Genomic DNA, 20794 nt, shown 5'->3' with positions numbered 1-20794 from the left:
TTTTGAATGGGCATCGACAATGAGCAGAAATATTACCCCCAGGAAAGGTCCAACGTAGTCAATGTGTAACCGCACCCAGGGTCTACTGGTCACTCCCATGGGTGTAACGGAGCTGTCACTTGCAACTTTTGCAGTGCTTTACTAAACTCTAGGCCACTATAGATAGCAGCGTGCCATGGTCTTCCTTGGGGAAACTCCCGGATGAGCACTGTGTAATTCCATTAAAAGTGTCTCCCTTCCCTTTGGAGGAATTATTACTCTTGCTCCCCACAATAAGATGCCATCCTGGCTGGTTATTTCATGTCTCCTGTGGAAGTACGGTTTCATATCGTCTGATACAGGCTCCTGTGACCAACTATGTAGCACATATTCTCGCACTTGAGATAGGACTGGGTTCATACTTGTCCAGTCTCTGATCTGTCGAGCACATACCGGCGAGGAATCTAAGAAATTTAACAGTAAAACAAGTTCCTGTGGAACTGGGACGGGCTCATCTTTTTCTTGTAAAGGCAAATGACTAAGGGTATCGGCGTTTGTGATTTGATTGCCAGCTCTATGTACGAAAGTGTATTTGTATGCTGCCAGAGTTAAAGCCCATCATTGTGTTCTTGCTGAGGCTATGGGTAATATAGCCTTGTCCTCATAAACCAATCCTAGCAATGGTTTGTGGTGTAAACCGGTGGCCGGGTACGTACTGTTGAAATTTCTTGACACCAAAGATGATGGACAGGCCATCTTTTTCTATCTCCAGATATCCCTTTTCCACTGTGGTGAGCGTTCTTGATACATAACCTATTGGCTGTTCCATGCCATCGTCCATCTGATGCTCCCACTCTGTAGGGAGATGCAGCACGTGTCAGCACCAATTCTTATGTCTGGTCATAATGCACCAATAGATTGGACGAGTGCAACAATTGTTTCACCTTTATGAAAGCTTCTTTCTGGGGTGCCTCCCAAGATCAACATTGGTTCTTTTTGAGTAGAGAATGCAGGGGGGCCAGCACTGTAGACAAATTGGTAAGAAACGCCCATAATAGTTGATCAATCCTAGGAATGATTTGAGCTCTGAAGCATTCTTTGGCACAGGTGACTCTCTTATGGCTGCCACTTTCTCCTCAACTGTGTGAAGGCCCTGTGAATCTAACCAGTGACCCAAATAGATTACCTCCCTTGCTTGGAACATGCAGTTTTCTTTCGAGTGCAGACTTTAATCTCTGCCTTCTTTTCGACTTCACTGTTGGCCAGACCTCTGTCAGATGCAAGCTCAACTTGTCTGAGCATTTTTTTAATTCACTCACGGGATGTGGGCTTCACTGGCTGGGCCAGCATTTATTGCCCATCCCTAGTTGCCCTTGAGAAGGTGGTAGTGAGCTGCCTTCTTGAACAGCTGCAGTCCATGTGGTGTAGGTACACCCACAGTGCTGTTAGGAAGGGAATTCCAGGATTTTGACTCAGTGACAGTGAAGGAACGGCAATATATTTCCAAGTCAGGATGGTGAGTGACTTGGAGGGGAACTTCCAGGTGGTAGCGTTCCCATCTATCTGCTGCCCTTGTCCTTCTAGGTGATAGTGGTTGTGGGTTTGGAGGGTGTTATCTAAGGAGCCTTGATGAATTCCTGCAGTGCATCTTGTAGATGGTACACACTGCTGCTACTGTGCATCGGTGGTGGAGGGAGTTTGTGGATGTGGTGCCAATCAAGCAGACTGCTTTGTCTTGGACGGTGTCCAGCTTCTTCAGTGTTGTGGAAGCTGCACTCATCCAGGCAAGTGGGGAGTATTCCATCACACTCCTGACTTGTGCCTTGTAGATGGTGGACACGCTTTGGGGAGTCAGGAGGTGAGTTACTCGTTGCACGATTCCTAGCCTCTGACCTGCTGTTGCAGCCACAGTATTTATATGGCTAGTCCAGTTCAGTTTCTGGTCAATGGTAACCCCCAGGATGTTAATAATCGAGGATTCAGTGATGGGAATGCCACTGAACATCAAGGGGCGATGGTTGGATTCTCTCTTGTTGGAGATGGTCATTGCCTGGTACTTGTGTGGCGCGATTATTACTTGCCACTTGTCAGCCCAAGCCTGGATATTGTGAGCTGGGTCTCCCAAAATTTCAGTATCTGTCTGCTCCTTGGAAAATTCTGCGACTTTTGCTTCCAAAGCCTCTTTGGCTCCATTTAGCTGATTCTTCAGCTCTTCTGTCTCTTTTTTGCATTTGTTTGCTGTGTCCTGGAAAATTGAGCATTGTTGTGTTTTCTCTGCCAACTAATTCTTCAGTTTGTTCAGAGAAGTACTGAATTCTTTCTGTTTCTCTTCAGAATTTCCCAAAGGTACAAACTTTGTTCTGAGGGAACCTTGTAGCGTGTGAAGGTATTTCAACAGGTTTTCTTTTTCCCTGTGAAGGTTGTTCACCTCGTCTCGAACTCTGTGATCAAGGAGGGTCTCTTCGAATTTCTTCTGCTGTTCCTCCAGGTTTTGGCTTAAGACAGCGGGCATTTTTTCAGGTTGTTGAGTCCTTACACACTCCTTTTTCAAAACAGGAACACTTGCAGCTTCCTTTTGGAGTCTCAGTGGCCAAACAAGGCTGATTTCCCTTAGCCACCTTTGCCCTAGAGGGCTTGGTCATCTGCCTCTCAATACTAACACTGGTAGCTTTGCTGATTGGCTTCCATAATGGACAGTTACTCTGCTTATGCTTTTTACTTTAATGTCTTCACTCGTATATGTTTTTAGCTCCCCCACCTATGGCACCTCCCCATGCCCACGCAAAAGATGCAACACCTGCCCCTTCACTTCCTCTCTCCTCACCGTCCAAGGGCCCAAACACTCCTTTCAAGTGAAGCAGCATTTCACTTGCATTTCCCCTAACTTAGTCTACTGCATTCGTTGCTCCCAATGCGGTCTCCTCTACATTGGAGAGACCAAACGTAAACTGGGCGACCGCTTTGCAGAACACCTGCGGTCTTTCCACAAGAAAGACCCAAACCTCCCTGTCGCTTGCCATTTTAACACTCCACCCTGCTCTCTTGCCCACATGTCTGTCCTTGGCTTGCTGCATTGTTCCAGTGAAGCCCAACACAAACTGGAGGAACAGCACCTCATCTTCCCACTAGGCACTTTACAGCCTTCCGGGCTGAATATTGAATTCAGCAACTTTAGATCTTGAACTCCCTCCTCTATCCCCACCCCCTTTCCGTTTCTTCCCCCTTCTTTTTGTTTTTTCCAATAATTTATATAGATTTTTCTTTTCCCACCTATTTCCATTATTTTAAAATCTATACCTTTTATGCCCTGTTAGTCTTTTCACCCCACCCCCACTAGAGCTGTACCTTGAGTGTCCTGCCATCCATTCTTAATTAGCACATTCATTTAGATAATATCACCACCTTTTACACGTCTTTGTTCCTTTGTCTGTGACATCTTTTGATTATCTGCTCCTATCACTGCTTGCTTGTCCCTACAACCACACCCCCCCCCACCCCCCCACTTCTCTCCCCCCACCACCCCCCCCTACCCCCCCACCTTAAACCAGCTTATATTTCACCCCTCTCCCAATATTACTCAGTTCTGTTGAAGGGTCATGAGGACTCGAAACGTCAACTCTTTCTTCTCCGCCAATGCTGCCAGACCTGCTGAGTTTTTCCAGGTAATTCTGTTTTTGTTTTGGATTTCCAGTATCCGCAGTTTTTTGTTTTTATCTCTTCGTTTTTAGCTTGGCGGCTATTTCTCCTAAACTTAATTGATGTTCACCATTTTTCAAATACCTGAAGGTATATTCCCCAATTACTGCAGTGAAAACCTCCCTGTCCACTTCCATTCTAACAGGTTTGCCACTTACTTTCACTGTGACAAATATTGCCTCTGTCTTTCAAACTTTCAGGTTAAACAATGAGTAAATTTGTGTTCAGGCTCTTCTATATTGTAGATTTCATTGGTCTTCTTCTTTTGTTTACAAGCCTGCTTGAACCTTTCCTTGCATTGCCTCATCATATGTCCATTTCTGTGACAATAGTATCATACAATTTTTTTAAACTGCCAATCGCTAATAGACGGATTGTTTCCACCTCTATTAAAATTATTTTCCATTTTGTGGCTAAGTTATTTTTCTTTATTCTTCAAATGGCAGGGACTATTTCCTGCTTCTTGGTGGAGTCTGGAATTTTTGCACCTCTTTCGGCTGAGGTTTCCCCCCCAATGTGGAAGACGGTACCATTTTGCGCACCCTGTATTGCTTTTGAATCTCTTACAGCACTTTCCATGGCCAGTGCTATCTCTAGCGCCTACTTGAAATCCAGTTTCACTTCAGACAATAATCTTTTCTGAATAGAGTCCTCTTTCACACCACACATTGAACGGTCTCTGAACATGTCATTCAGAGTTGTACCAAACTCACAATGTTCTGTTAGCTACTTTAATTTTGCCACGTAGCATGCAATTGTCTCACCCAGGGTTCTATTTCGTGAATTAAACCTAGACCTCTGCATCATGACTGAGGGCTTTGGTTGAAAGTGACCCTTCATGTGGTCCACCAATTCATTGAAATTCTTCGAACCTGGGGCACTGGGTGCCCTCAGACTTCGAATCAGGCTGTAGGTTTTGTTCCCATAAGTACTCAAGAAGATCGCTTGTTTCTTCTCTTCTCCTGTAATCCTGTTCACTTGAAAAAAGATCGTGAGGCATCCTATGTGTTGAGACCAATCATCTGTGGCTGGTTCAAAAGTATCAATTCTACCAAATTGTGGCATTTTGAGAGAGGACAATTTCTTCAATTCTAACGGAGCTTGCTACTTACAATCACTGGGCGAGGTACAGTGCTGATTGCTTTCTAATTTGATTTCTTCTGTTCAATCCTGTTTTATCCTCATCACTAGTTTATTGTAGGGTGGCTGAGTTATACTATGAATGATAGAGTTGATCAGCAGACACTTCTTTTCTGGAACCTTAAAGTTTATTTACAATATATTCTAGCAACTACTCGTGTGCTTTCAACTCCAACTCTTTCTTATACCTCTGCTGAGGTAATCCGTGCTACTCTCCCATTGATTACTACAGATCATGTGATCTCCTTTAACAAGTATTATTCTTAAAGGTACATTGTACACTAAATAAAACCATAATTACTACAATGTGCTCATAGAATACTTTAGGATTTCCTTTTATGATAGCTGCTGTCTTTTTCCATAATCCCTCTTTGCTTCGTGTATTTGCTTTTTTACATCCTTTCTGAACCTTCTGTATTCAGCTTGGTTCTCAGTTGTACTTGTCACCTGATGCCTGTCGTTAGCACACTTTTTCTTCTTTAACTTAATTTCTATCTCCTTTGTCATCCAGGGAGCTCTGGATTTGTTTGTCCTACCCTTCCCTTTTGAGGGAACATACCTGGACTGTGCCTAAACCATCTCCTCTTTGAAGGTAGCCCATTGTCCAGCTACTGTTTTTCCCGCCAACCTTTGGTTCCAGTCTATCCAGCCCAGCTCTGTTCTTGCCCCATTGAAGTCCATTTTCTGCCTATTGATTATTCTTACTTTGGATTGACCAATGTCATTTTCCACCGTCATCCTAAACCTTATGATACAATGATCGCTGACCCCTAAATGTTCCCCACTGTCACTTGATCTACTTGGCCCCACCTCATTCCCAAGAACCAGGTCTAGCAGTGCCTCCTTTCTTGTTGGACTGGACATGTATTGCTGTAGGAAGTTCTCCTGAACACAATCTAGGAACGCTTGTCCCTCACTGCCCCTTACACTACCACTATCCCAGTCTATATATGGGTAATTAAAGTCCCCCATTATAACTACTCTATGATGTTTACACCTCTCTGTAATTTCCTTGCAGATTTGTTCCTCTATATCCTTCCCACTAGCTGGTGGTCTATATAATACACCAAGCAATGTAATTGCACCCTTCTTGTTCCTTAGCTCTAGTCAAATCGATTCTGTCCTTGAATCCTCTGACACATCCTCTTCCTCCAGTATTGCAATACTCTCCTTAACCAAAAACGCCAACCCTCCTCCTTTGTTCCCTTTCCTATCTTTTCTGAACACCTTGTAACAAGGAATAATGACAAATAAGGAAATGGTGCAGAGTCATAAAACAACAATTTGCATCTATTTTTATGGTAGAATATGCAAAGAAATTCCAGGAATAATGGAGAAACCAAGAGTCTAGTGAGAATGAGGAATTTTTAAAAATCAATATAAGTAAAAGAAACCATGCTGGAGAAGTTAATAGAAATAAATGGCAGCAAACCCATGGACCTGATGATCTGCGCTCTGCGGTTTTAAAGGGGTAGCTGCAGAGATAGTCAGTTCATTGGTTTTGATCTTCCAAAATTCTGTAGATCCCAGAATAGTTAGCAAATATTACACCATTTTTCAAGAAAGGAGAGAGAGAGACTACAGACTAGCTAACTACAGACCAGATAGCCTAACATCAGTTGTTGGGAAAATGTTAGAACCTAAGGAAGTTTTAACAATGCACTTAGAAAAATGGGCAGAATCGTCTGGCTCCATTGGCAACGGGTGTCATGGTGGACAATTTGGCATGCGGGGCCGCAATCGGTTTCATGCAAGCGTGAAAGCACAGTGGGATCATCCAATGGTGTCCGTCATGGTGGAATGCAAATCCTGCTGGAGGCCAGTGAGAACCTGATTTGCATCCCGGCAATGGGATGCAAAGTAAGGCTCAACTGGAATCGTCCCCCCATAACCGATTTACAGTTATACCAATGGGAAAACACACTGGCCCAGAATATGTCTAGACAAGCAAAGACGTGCAGAAGTTGGGACTCACCTTTAGGCCTTTAGGGCCTTGCTCAGATTGCGGACATCCGAGGAGAAGAAGATGCTGGAGTCCTACAGCTACCGGATCCTGGAGGAACATGTGCATTGCATGCTGGGTGGATTCTCATGGACTTGGCTCCACCACGAAGCAGCTCTGGGTGGGTCGGAGGGTTCCATTTTGGGTCTGCTTCAGAGCGTCATGGTCTTGGCCATGAGCAGCTACGGATGGTCGGCAAGGGGTGGGGCGAGGGAAGGCCTAGTTGTGACTGGAAGAGAAAAGTGTACCAGGTGGGGTGAGGGTGGGATGGGGGGGAAGAAGGTGTTGTGGGTTGAGGTTGGGAGGGGGGGATGAAGGTGTCAGGAGATGAGGTTGGGAGGGGAAGTAGGGAGTACGTGGGGAGGAGGATGTAACGGGGAGAATGCAGCAAGTGGAGAGGTAGGTCTAAGGGAGGAGGAAGGTGTAAGGGAGGGAGTTCGGTGGGGAGAAGGTGTCTGGGGGGAGGAGGGAGTGAAGGTGGAGGAGGGAGTAAGGGGGGGTGTCCTGGTGAATGTGCAAGGGAGGAGTCTGTGGAGTCAATGACTGCCTCCTCTGGAGGGAACTGAGGGTGGGCATGGCAGGAGGGAATGGTAAGTGTGAGAGGGGGCAGAAGGAGCCAGTAGCATGGGAGGGTGAAGGTGCATCAGTAGTGGTAGAAGGGACGGCAAGGGTGGTTGGTGGGGACTTGGGAGCAGACAAGGACCCTGGGGGTGGGAAGGTGGAGGTCAGAGAGGTCAATATACATGGGGGTGGGATTTTCAGGAAGGTAGTGAATGTGCATGTTCACCTGGACATCCTGAAAAGGCTTCAGGTTGCTAGATGTTGATGGGGAGATGGAAGGTGATGCCGGGGTGGACTGTGATGGGGGGGAAGGACCTGGGTGACTGTATTGTTGACCACAACAATGGCTGTCAAAATCAAAAGTGAGCAGAGCCTCGTGTTGAATGGGCACAGGTGCTGTGTGGGGGTGCAGTCAGGGGGTGGGTGGAGATGCAGGTCAGCTAAAGTGGACAACTGAAAGAGAACACCAGCAGGCAGTATTGAAAATGCTTGGGACAGTACAGTGAGTGTGATGGATGAAAGCTCCGTGTGTGTGGGAGAGTGCTTGCACGAGGCTCACACTCTCCCTCCAGAATCACTCGTGGTCCAGCTGTGTGCAGTTGAACTGCTGTTGGGGCGGGGTTGGGGATGCAGTGGGAGTGCTCACAAAGCCTGTCAATAAAGCTGAAAGACAACATTACACATTATTAAGTGAAAGTGAATATATTTTCAGATTATAAAGTGACAACATGTGTTCACCTGTGAAACCACTTGGGATCAGAATTTCTTAACTTTTCTAGGCCTACCACTTCTTCTAGGTGCTGCCCTGACACCTGCAGCAGGGAAGGAGATAGCCTATGCAATGGTTGGGCCTATTGCCTCTGATGACTTCGGTATGCATCCTCTGGAGAGCCGACGTCTTGAGGGCCCCAACTTGCTTTGGCTGTCATCCTGTGGGCCAGCTGCTCCCTCTGCAGTGACAGGGGACTGAGTTGAGGGACTCGCAGGCAAAGGGGGTTCAGAGGGAGCGATAGCTTCTGAGATTTCTGAGTGGATGTCCCAGGGGTGTCCAGCTGCTGCTCTTCCTCCCTTCGGGTGCCCGAAGGCCCGGCCTGACTCCTTGAGGGGAAGGAGCACTTGGAGGGATGTCAAGGTGCCCCATTTCCCTCTCACATTGTCACTGCAGGAACTCATCCATGGCTACCGTGATAGAGTGCAGGTTTGCGCGCATCTCCGCGTTCTGCTGGACTATGGTCTCCGTAGTGTCCACCATCCTCCCCATGGAGACCTCCATGCGTGCACATGTGGGCACCACTTCATCAGAGAGCAGGCTGACATGCTCCTCCGACTCACATGCTACTCTGTTGAGGGCTTCCAGCAGCTCTGTGTGATGTTTCCCTGCCTTCTGCTGACTCTCCAGGATGAGTTGGGAGGCCGAATCTATAGGCTTGTCATCTGATTTGGACACCACAGGTGCTTCTTCCACAGTAGTCCTCCAAGTGTCGGGGAACTCGGCTGAAGCTGCCTCCTCCTGCTTCAGACACTTCTTCATGCATTGACCACCAGGTTGTGAACCCGAACCTGCTCTAGATCTAGGTCCCACCAAGGTGTGTGTCTCTGCGCAGGTGGACAGTGTCGATAAGTGCTGTGACGGGTCTTCCATGCTGCTTATTTCCAGCTCTTCATTGGAGGAGGTGCCCTCTTCACTGGATGGACTTGAGGGACTGACTGGCCGAGGGTGTCGGTCATTTGGCAGAGGTCTCTGTGAACTAAAGTAGAGATAATTAGTGCATGACAGCAGAATGAAAAGCAGGAGAGAGAGCACTCATAATTACCTTGAGAGAAGGACGGTGTGGCACGGGATCCTCATGTGGGTGTTTGCCGCTGACTTCACTGTCACCACAGGCATGGTCCACATCCTCATCAGTCAGCACGATGGAATGCTCCTCAAAGTAAGTGAGGGGCCTAATGTGGGTCACTCAACCCCCAGTCTGGGACTGCTCCCTGCTCTTATGAGCCAGCTTCTCCTGCATGGAAATAGATGGAGAGAGTGTGAGCAGGATGCATGGCACAACATAGAATGTTTGTGTAGTGAGTGGAGCCATGGACAGAATGAGGATGCAAGCTCCAGATGATATGTGCCTGATGGAGATGTGAGGGTGTGTGTGAGAGTTAGTGGTGTTGTCCCTTGAGGTGTGAGATCCCTGTGGATATGTGGTGGATTTGTGAGTGTGTGAGTTGAGAGTAATGAGGTCATTGACTTACCCTGGCGGAACGGATGAGAGCATTCACCCACTTCCTGCACTGGATGGCTGACCTCTGTGCTCCAATGGTGCTGACTGCCGCTGCCACAGCCTCCCAGGCCGGAATGGTGACTCTGGTGGACCTCCGGTGGCCAAAGCAGGGGTAGAGGATATCATGACGGCCTTCCACTGCATCGAGCAGGTATCCCAGAGAGGCATCACTGAGTTTGGGGGCTGCCCTCTTCTTTGCTTTCAGTGTCATCTGTTGCCTGGAACAGTCCTGGCCTGTTGACATGAAGTAGGCTATGCTCTGGTGCACTTTAAATATGACGCCCAGAATGAGGAAGCGCTAAGGTCACGGCATAGCGAGTCTGCCCACCAGCGACCCGGAGTGTTTCCTTTGAGAGCATTATTAATGACGCAGGACATGCTGGGAAGAGGATGATACAGTGTGAAAAACTGTCATTGCGGCCTGTGGGTAAAACGGCTTTTTTTCACTCCTGCTACAGCACTTAATGCAAATCTGGGACAATTCCGCCCATAGTATGATTAGAACAAGTCAACATGGTTTTACTAAGGGGAAATCCTGTTTGACAAATTTATTGGAGTTTTTGAAGATGTAAATAATAGGGTAGGTAGAGGGGAACCAGTAGATGTAGTATACCTGGATTTCCTAAAGGCATTCAACAAGGTGCCACACAAAAGGTTAATAGGCAAGATAAGGACTCATGAAATTGGGTATAATATTTTAGCATGGGTAGAGGATTGGTTAACGAATGAAAGCAAAAAGTGGACATAAACAATACATTTTCAAGTTGGCAGGCACGTTGGCAGTGGAGTGCCGCAAGGCTGAGTGCTGGGATCTCAGCTATTTACAATCTATATTCATGACTTGGATGAAGAGACCGAGAATAATGCATCAAAGTTTGCTAGGTGAGAAGGTAACCTGTTGGGAGGACACAGAGAGGCTGCAAAGAGGTATAGACAGGTTAAGTGAATGAGCAACAAGATGGCAGATGGAGTATAATGTAGGGAAGTGTGAAGTTATTCACTTTGGTCATAAGAATAGAAAAGCAGAATATTTTTAAAAAGATATGAAACTTATAAATGTTGACGTTCAAAGAGACTTGGGTGTGCTCATACGAGGAACATAGAAAGTTAGCATGCAGGTGCAGGATGCAATTAGGAAGGCAAATGAAATGTTGGCTTTTATTGCAAGGGGATTGAACTACAAGAATAAAGAAGTCTTGCTACAATTGTACAGTGGTTTGGTGAGACACATCTAGAATACTGTGTGCAGTTTTGGTCTCCACATTTAAAAAAGGGTATACTTGCATTGGAATACTTGCACAGCGAATGTTCACTAAATTGGTCCCTGGGAGGATGAGGGGGTTGTAGTATAATGGGAGACTGAGTAAATTAGGCTTATATTCTCCGGAGTTTAGAAAAATGAGAGGCAATTTCTTTAAAACCTACAAAATTATGAAGGGGCTTGATAGGGTGGATGCTGATAGATTATTTCCGCTGGGTGGGGGGAAGTCTAAAACATGGGAACACAGTCTCAGGATAATGGGGCGATCATTTAGAACTGAGCTGAGGAGAAATTACTTCACTCAAAGGATTGTGAATCTTTGGAATTCTCCACCCCAGAGGGTTGTGTATGCCCCATCATTGAATACATTTAAGGCTGGGATAGACAGATTTTTGGTCTCTTAGGGGCTTAAGGGAGTGGGTAGGAAAATGGAGTTGAATCCCAAGGTCAGCCATGATTGTATTGATTGGCGGAGCAGGCTCGATGGGTCATATGGTCTATTCCTGCTCCTATTTCTTGTGTTTTTGTGTGAAGAAGTCATAGTACAATTATGCAGGGCATTGGTGGGGCCACATCTGGACTACTGTGTGCAGTTTTGACCTCCTTACCTAAGGAAGAGCATACCTGCCTGAGACGGGGTGCAATAAAGATTCACTACACTGGTTCCTATCTTTAGATTAGGCCTCTATTCCTTGGAGTTTAGAAGAGTAAGAGGTGATCTAATTGAAATATTTAAAATTCTCAAGGAGTTTGACATGGTAGATAGATGTTGAGAAAATGTTTCCCCTGGTAGGGTCACAGTCTCAAAAACAAGGGGTCGGTCATTTAGGACTGACATGAGGAGAAATTCCTTCATTCAAATGGTTGTGAATCTTTGCAGTTCTCTACCCAGAAGGGTTGTGGATGCTCAGTCTTTGAGTATATTCAAGATAGAAGTTGATAGATGTTTGGGTAGTAAGGGAATTATGGGAAAAGGGGATAATTGGGAAGGTGAAGTTGAGGTAGAAGATAAGTCATGATCTTTTTGAAACATGGAGCTGGCTCCTATTTCTTATGTTCATATGTAAATCCTTTTGACATAGTTCAGGTGAGATCACCTGAGCAGAATGATGGATAATTTCTTGCATCACATAACTGGCAATAACAAATAACCATATGAGGATAACCATAGGAAGAATTTAAAATTTTATTCACAGTTTTGAAGTAGCTGAAGGTAAAATTCAGGCTTTCTTTATTATAAAATTAATAAAGAATTGTTTGCTAGACTATGTCAGGTTAATTGACTCAAAAATTAGTCAGTTTATACAGTTTTGATATAGGTGCTAACTGACTTGTATATGGTCAAAAACACTTATTCATAAACCCCAGCTGTGATTCCTTGTGGATGAGTATGGCATGCAACTATTCCTATCACTGTGTTTTCAATCTTAGATCATTAATTGTTGTGAATTTTGGACTGATTAAGTAATAGGAAATTCCTTCAGGGTCTTTAGTTCTAGCAGTTTTATAAATTCCATGAATAAGTTGATATTTGCCTCATCCACATACAGCGTCACATCTTAAAGGTCTACCAAAAGATTAACCTGACTGTTGCATTGAAAGATCTTCTTGCTTATTGGATCCTAAGAAATATTTTGTAAAAAGGCTGTTTACACTGCACATAAATAATTTGGAAGTGGGAACAAAAACAATATGTTATAAAATTTCAGAAGAAATACAAGCAATTAGGGCTTATCAAGTTAAGTAGGCTTTAAATAGATTGGGAAACTGGCCGAGAAGTGGCAAATGCCATGAGATTGGGAAAGGGAAATAATCACTAGCAATACAAGCTAATTGGTCTTAGTCTACAGGATAAAATTCAAAGGAATTTGGGAATACTGATGGATAGATCATTGAAGCCACCACCATGGTGTATGTCAGTAGAAACACAATAAATGAAATCTTATGTAACCAGAGGAAAACAACCTTAATCTCAGGAATTGCACCGAATGTGCAGAATGCTGGTTTGGTCCCACCCAACGTACCATGCAGTTCCGGCTGTGGTATTAGGAAAAAGACATCCAGGCATTTGAGGGTTATGAGGCGTAGGTGAAAAAACTGCAAATGCTTATACAGGAGAAGAAAAGACTTGGGGCTGATATTATTGAGGTATTCTCCCTGGCTACTATGTGAGGCAGAACCAGACTGTTTGCAACCTTATTGTTGTATTTAATACTGAGGTGCGCTTTCAACCACATATCTGCTCTGTTTCCAAGACTGCCTACTTCACATACATAGCATCACCTGATTATGCTCCTGCTACAGCTTCTCTCCCTCTTCTTGTAGTGTCCTCAGTTTCCAAAGGTTACTAATCAAGGCTCAATGATACCATGATTTCACAATGAGGCAAGCGGAAGAAACAGGCCTCAAGAACTACCTTAGCAAGTATGGGGCTTGAACCTGCGCTGACAATGCCCCTTAACCGCCTAAGTTAACTGGCCCTTCTGCAACAGCTTAGCTGCTGCTAAAACCTTTATCCATGCCTTTGTTACCTCCTGACATGACTAGCCTAATGCTTTCCTGGCTGGCCTCCCATTTTCCACCCTACACAAACTTGTGCTCATTCAAAACTATGCTGCAAGCATCCTAAATCCCTATCATCCATTCTCCCTGTGCTTGCTAACTTACATTGGCTCCTGGCCACAACACCTCAGTTCTAAAATTTTCACCCTTCTTTTCAAATCCCTCCACAGCCTTGTCACTCCCTACTCCATTACCTCATCACTCCTATATTTCTTTGAGATTTCTGCATTCCCCCAATTCTGTGCATTCCCAGTTTTAATCGCTCAGGGGCTTCCGTCACTGGTGAATGTGGCTTCAACTGCTTAAGAGCTCCTTAGAACCTCTCTTTTTGCCCAAGCTTTTTGTTCTCTCTCCAAATATCTCTTCATGTGGCATGTGTAGCTCTGCCCAGATGATGAGAAAGAAAACTCTGGTCTATGCTAGATGTAAATTCTGCAACTTGAGAGAGATGAGCAGCTGTGTTCAATGAATGCACTTAATCTCAGGGTTTGCAATTCATGCCCTCATATTAACACACATGCAAGTTCTATTTTGGTCATGTTTATTTAAATAAACCAGATTAAACTTTATATCTTGTTTTATTCCAGGATTACCAGGCTACGTTCCAGGAGCAGCATACCCCTACCAGGCTGGACCAGGAGCTGGAATTTTAGGTAAGAGTCCTCTGCTTTTTGGGGAGGCTTATTTTTCTTCTCTCTTTATTGAGGTCTTAGCCTGTGCTCTTTTTCTCTTTGAACTCTATGCTTTTTTTTCTCCCATATTTTACTCAGGGTTGTAGTCTGTTCACCTATACATCCCATACTTTTAAAAGTTTGCACTGAGCGAACATATCTGTATTCTATTCATTTTAGTTGTGCAGACTTAGAGTAATTGCCGTTGATTAGATATTCCCAAATCAAGATATAGAAATAACCACCCAAAAAAACATCTGTTGAATTTATGCTGCGAAGGTGAAATTCTGATATACTCTACTGATACTAAAGTCTGATCTAGAAACTGATTACCCTATTGGCATTGCTAGATCATTCAGTGCCAATTATATTTCAGCAATATTGCTAGCAATGCTACGTAATCACACTATTTCCATGTATTCTACTATTCTTTGTCTGTCCTTATACAACTAATGAGGATGGAAATATGTGCCCAGCTTGAGATCTGTTATTTATCAATTGTCATATAAGTAAGGTTTGAAAATAAACATTGTAATGCAGAACTCTAGGAAGAAAATGCTGATATCCACTTTGGCTCTTGGTAACAGACAGGCTAGTTGTAAACAACAATAACTTGTACCTTTACAGCACCTTTAACATCATAAAATGCCCCATTGCACCTCACAGGAGCATTATAAAACACCACATAAGGGGTTATTAGGGAAGATGACCAAACATTTGGTTAAAAAGGTAGGTTTTAAGGACCTTCTTAAAGGAAGAAAGTGAGGAAGAGAGACTGAGAAGCTTAGGAGTGCAATCCCAGAATTTAGGGCCTTAGCAGCTGAAGGCACAGCCACAATAATGGAGCAATTAAAATTGGACATGCTCAAGAGTCCAGAATTGGAAGCGCACAGATATCTCTGAGGGTTGTAGGACTGGAGGAGATTACAGAGATAGGAAGGTGGCGAGGCCATGGAGGGATTTGAAAAGAAGAGTCACAAGTTTACATTCAAGGCATTGATTCATTGGAGGCCAATGAAGATCAGCGAACAGAGGGTTGGTGGGTGAACAGGACTTGGCTCAAGTTAGGACACAGACATCAGAGTTTTGGATGATCTCAAATCAATGTATGGTAGAATGTGGGAGGTCTGCTCGGAGTGTATTAAATAGACTAGAGGTAACAAAGGCATGAATGAGGGTTTCAGCAACAGATAAGCTGAGGCAGGGGAAGAATTGGGCAATGTTACAGAGGGGAAGTAGACAGTCTTAATAAGGACATAGATACATTTAAGGCTGGAATAGACAGATTTTTGTTCTCAGGGAATTAAGGGATATGGGGAGTGGGTGGGAAAATGGAGTTGAAGCCCAGGATCAGTCATGAATTGTCGAAAGGCGAAACAGGCTCAATGGGCCGTGTAGTCTACCCTGCTCCTATTTCTTATGTTCTTATACATAGTTGAAGCTCAGCGTGATCCAAACATGACACCAAAGTTGCAGACAGTCTGGTTCAACCTCAAACAGTTGCCAGAGGGAGGGATGGAAGTGGAGCTTGGGAATGGAGTTTGTGGCAAGAACTGAATACAATAGCTTCAGTCTTCCCAATATTTAGTTGGAGGAAATTTCTGCTCATCTAATATTGGATGCTGGACAAGCAGTGTGACAATTTTGAGATAGCGGAGAGGTTGACAGAGATGATGGTGAGGTAGTGCTGGGTGTTGTAACTGTGCTGTACTGTGCTGTGTTTTTGGATGATGTTGCCAAGGGGCAGCATGAGGATGAGAAATACCAGGGAACCAAGGATAGATCTTTGGGGGAAGCCAAAAGTTACTGTGCAGGGATCGAAAGAAAAGCAATTGTACGTGGTACAGAGGGAGCTGGCTGTCCTGGTACATGAGTCACAAAAAGGTAGTATGCAGGTACAGCTAGTGATTAGGAAGGCAAATAGAATGTTGGCATTTATTGCATGGAAAATAAAAGTAAGGAAGTTTTATTGCAACTGTACAGGGCCGTAGTGAGACCACACCTGGAGTACTGTGTATAGTTTTGGTCTCCTTATTTGAAAAGGAATATAATTGCGTTAGAGGCAGTTCAGAGATTTTTCTCTCAACTTATCCCTGGGATGAAGGGCTTATCTTATGAAGAAAGCTTTAATAGGTTGGGCCTATATACCCATTGGAATTTAGAAGAATGAGAGGTGATCTTATTGCAACATATAAGATCCCGAGGGAACTTGATAGGGTGGATACCAGAAGGTTGTTTCCTCTTGTGGGGGAAACTAGAACTAGGGGACACAGTTTAAGATTAAGAAGCCTCCCTTTTAAGACAGAAGTGAGAATTTTTTCTCTCGGAGGGCTGTTAGTCATGGAATTGTCTTCCCTAGAGAGCAGTGGAGGCTGGGTCATTGAATTTATTCAAGGCTGAGTTAGATAGATTTTTGATTGTCAAGGGAGTCAAGGGTTATTGGGGGCAGACAGGAGAGAGGAGTTGAAACCACAACCAGATCTTATGGAATGGCAGAGCAGGCTTGAAGGGCTGAATGGCTTACTCCTGCTTCTAAGTCCCATGTTCCTATGTTTCTATGTCATTCTCTGGCTACGATTGAACAGAATCAGGAGAATGTAATCTCCCTTAGCTGGTCAACGGTGGAGAGGCTTTGGAGTAGGGCAGCATGGTCAACCATGTCAATGGCTGCAGAAAGGTTGGGAAAGATAAAGAGGGATAATTTACCTTTGTCATAGCCACATAGTATGTCATTTGACTTTGATAAGAGCCATTTTGGTTTGTGGCAGGGGTGGAAATCAATTGGAGAGATTCAACATGGAGCTCCGGGGAAGGCGGGCATGGATTTGGGAAGTGACAACATGTTTGAGGATTTTTTAAAATGCAGAAACAACATGGTTTTTAAGCTTATGAATTTTATAATGTTCCAGGTGCCGGAGTTCCAGGTGCCAGTGTGCCAGGGGCATATCCAGGTATGTACAGATAATACTATGTGTGCGTACAATAATTGTAGCCCTCAGTACCATTCCTGTGGTTTATCGGTCACTGGTAATCCTACAGGTTGGGTGGTCTCAGGGATCTTCATTTTACCTTTCATTTTCATTGGCAACACTGAAATAATACTGAAAGTTCTGCGGTTCAACTGCTTCAAATGTTTCTTTTACAGGAGTAAAATTCATTTTCTTTGGAGCCAATTAGCAATGTTTGAAATAACAGTTTGCTCACTCTGAACTCTAACTGTACTTATGGTTCATTACACATTGACTTTTATGTGGAATGTAGGTACAGTGTCTCAAAATCAGCAACCTGGGGATTGAGGCCATGCTGGATTTCAAATCTTTCCAGATTTCAGGTTGGTCTGTTCAGCCATAGGTGGTTTGGGTCAAGTGGGGTCAGGTGAGGGCAAGGGTCGCTCGGAGAGTGGGAATAGACTGGTGCACAAGCAGCAAAGGGGATAACTAGTCAGGTGCCACATCGCGCCAATGCACCACCTAGTTGAATTGGCCAGGTAATTTTTTTTTAACTTTACTCGAGTAAAATTGATGCAAGGCCCTTTCTAAGAATGTCTAGTTTTCAGACGACTCTGGTTTTTGGACGGCCAGATTTGAGACACTGCGCTGTATTAGCAAAATCTTTAGAAAGCTGGCAAAACAAAGAAACTCTGAATATAGTTCTGTGGCATATAGCTAATCTGAAATTGAAGTGGGAGACAGTACTGCACAACCTAAGATACAGGTTGTATTTAACATTATGACACTTCTATACTGTAATTCTGACAAAAATGCAGGGCACTTCACACCTTTATTGGCATAACTTACAGGTTATTGAGATATGAATTCATAAGCTGATTTGCTAAGCTTGATTTGTTAAATCCTTCGTCAAGTTGTCAAACTGGCATAGAAACATTTTACTTTCTAAACGCCTCCTAAATTCATGCTGACACTATTGTTCATTTCTCATCCTTTACAGTTCACATTTGCGTTATTATTTTTTTGTTATTATTCCCCTCCCAGTTCATCTTTCTCTTCCCCTTACCCTAAATGGAAGCTCCAAAGAAAATGAATTTTACTCCTGTAAAAGAAACATTTGAAGCAGTTGAACCTCAGAATCTTCAGTATTATTTTTCTCTGCTTCCTTCCCCTTGGTTCCTTGAAGAAACATTGACTAGTCTGCTTACCCACTGGTACAAATGGACAGATCATGCTGGGTGCTGATTTGTACCTTGAAACTGCAATTGGTAGCCTATATACTTCTTAAGACAAGAATTTGCATAATTTAATGAGGCTCCCATCTGGGCTGCCTTTATAAATGTGCTACACAAAATGGCAACGTGTAGGATTAGAAAGGACTTTAACTGTGATTGTAGTACTTTGATTTTAGGGCCACTACCACCCCATTGATGCCCAATAGTCAGAGCTAAAATTGTGCTTAATGTAGTTTTAAGTACAAAATAGTTTACTTTTTAAAGCAAATTGCAATGTATTTCTGTTTTTGAAATTATAAAAAATGAAGCAGTACATTTCCGTGAAATACTTTGTGTTATATTTTGAGGTGCAAGACATCATGGGCTGGGTGTGCTTCCCGGTGTACCAACTGGAAATGGTTTGAAAGCTAAGCCAGGTAATAAAATTTTTATATAAAAGCAAAATACTGTGGAATCTGGAAATCTGAAACAAAAATAAAAATAGCTGGAAAAACTCAGCAGGTCTGACAGCATCTGCGGAGAGGAATACAGTTAACATTTCGAGTCCATATGACTCTTCATCAGAACTGAGGAAATATAGAAATGAGGTGAAATATAAGCTCTTATATCTGATATTCTTTCTAGTGTTAAGGTAATATTTTCGAGTATTATAAAATCAGATTGACGTATACCATTACAAGATATAGCAATCAACACAAAAAGGCGCAAACACACCTGGCACCATTTGCACTAGGTTATACTATCCAAGGGTGAAATTGGGCTATACCAATTATTAATATTAGTATGAATTGTCTTTTTTGTATCAGTTCTTTAGTTATGCTGTAAATGCATCTCGAATTGGGGCCTAATCTAACACTGGAGCAAAGCAGAGTGAACAGAGTGAGACTTCTGGAGAAGTTTCACTTTACAGTGATTCTTACTAGCTTTTAGCTTTAACAGCTTGAGTAGATGATAGAAGTGAATTGGAGTTGAAACAGCTTCATACAAATACTATTCTGTTAGCTTAGCACCACTTCTAGCAGCACCATGTAGACTTGTATAGATTCTACCGCGGCAGGCAGCGCTGAAGGTACCTGCGTGGTCTGCATAGAATTACCTGGAAAAACTCAGCAGGCCTGGCAGCATTGGCGGAGAAGAAAAGAGTTGATGTTTCGAGTCCTCATGACCCTTCAGCAGAACTGAGTATAGTTAGGAGAGGGGTGAAATATAAGCTGGTTTAAGGTGGGGGGGAAGAGAAGTTGAGGGGGTGGGGTGGTTGTAGGGACAAGCAAGCAGTGATAGGAGCAGATAATCAAAAGATGTCACAGACAAAGGGATCAAAGCGGTGTTGAAGGTGGTGATATTATCTAAGAAAATGTGCTAATTAAGAATGGATGGCAGGATACTCAAGGTACAGCTCTAGTGGGGGTGGGGTGGAAAGACTGACAAGGTATTAGTTGTAGATTTAAAAATAATGGAAATAGGTGGGAAAAGAAAAATCTATATAAATTATTGAAAAAAACAAAAGGGAGGGGTAAGAAACGGGGTGGGGATGGGGGGAGGGAGTTTAAGATCTAAAGTTGTTGAATTCAATATTCAGCCCAGAAGGCTGTAAAGTGCCTAGTCGGAAGATGAGGTGCTGTTCCTCCAGTTTGCGTTGGGCTTCACTGGATAATATCACCACCTTCAACACCTCTTTGATCCCTTCGTCTGTGACATCTTTTGATTATCTGCTCCTATCACTGCTTGCTTGTCCCTACAACCAACGCCCCCTCAACTTCTCTTCCCAGCTTATATTTCACCCCTCTCCTAACTATACTCAGTTCTGCTGAAGGGTCATGAGGACTCGAAACGTCAACTCTTTTCTTCTCTGCCGATGCTGCCAGACCTGCTGAGTTTTTCCAGGTAATTCTGTTTTTGTTTTGGATTTCCAGCATCCGCAGTAGTTTTTTGTTTTGGTCTGCATAGTGTTTGTTATTGCTATCATTGAAGAACAGCACACATGTCATGTGATGCTGCTTGTCCCCAGGGAATCAGTGTGGTCTGTGTAGCACCTTTGAAAACAAAGCTACATAAAAGAATTTCCCCCCACTGAAATTTTCACAGGGTTCCCAATCTTTGGTCGAAGATGGGTGAAACCCCCAGAGAAATTGTGTAAATGGGCTTTTACATAATTTCTTTAGGGTTTTCAGTGGGAGATCAGGAAAACTCCATAACAGTTTTTTTCATTCAATTTCCTTCCTTTTCTGGTTCATAACAATACATTTTGATTAGGCATGAGATACTTAATATTGGAGTATATGGAACAGAGTTTATTAAATAAAGGACAGTACTCATCCTAACTGTATACAAAGAAAGCCACCTTTTGGCTTCTGTTTCTTCTGAGATTTTTGGAAACCTATTGAAAACCATGCTCCTTTATACATGATATTTTGCGTGCCATAAAAGTGTGTGTCACAAATAATACCTTGTAACTTACCTGTTCCA

The 20794-nt window shown here is 43.6% G+C and overlaps 1 protein-coding gene across 26 annotated transcripts in view; it reads left to right on the top strand.

Annotated features, from left to right (window-relative positions):
* LOC144684561 (uncharacterized) overlaps nucleotides 1-20794 on the top strand; it is a 336148-nt gene that overhangs the window by 82383 nt on the left and 232971 nt on the right. For all 26 annotated transcript variants that reach the window (XM_078548502.1, XM_078548509.1, XM_078548490.1 and 23 more), the window contains exons 4-6: nucleotides 14062-14127; nucleotides 17055-17096; nucleotides 18676-18744. In XM_078548502.1, coding sequence (XP_078404628.1) covers nucleotides 14062-14127; nucleotides 17055-17096; nucleotides 18676-18744 — 177 coding nt within the window. The remainder of the gene's footprint in view (nucleotides 1-14061; nucleotides 14128-17054; nucleotides 17097-18675; nucleotides 18745-20794) is intronic.

The sequence above is a fragment of the Cetorhinus maximus genome, chromosome 9 (assembly GCF_964194155.1).
Source record: "Cetorhinus maximus chromosome 9, sCetMax3.hap1.1, whole genome shotgun sequence".
Taxonomy (NCBI): domain Eukaryota; kingdom Metazoa; phylum Chordata; class Chondrichthyes; order Lamniformes; family Cetorhinidae; genus Cetorhinus; species Cetorhinus maximus.
Note: the sequence above shows the minus strand (reverse complement) of the source record. Positions and strands in the feature narration are given on the sequence as shown.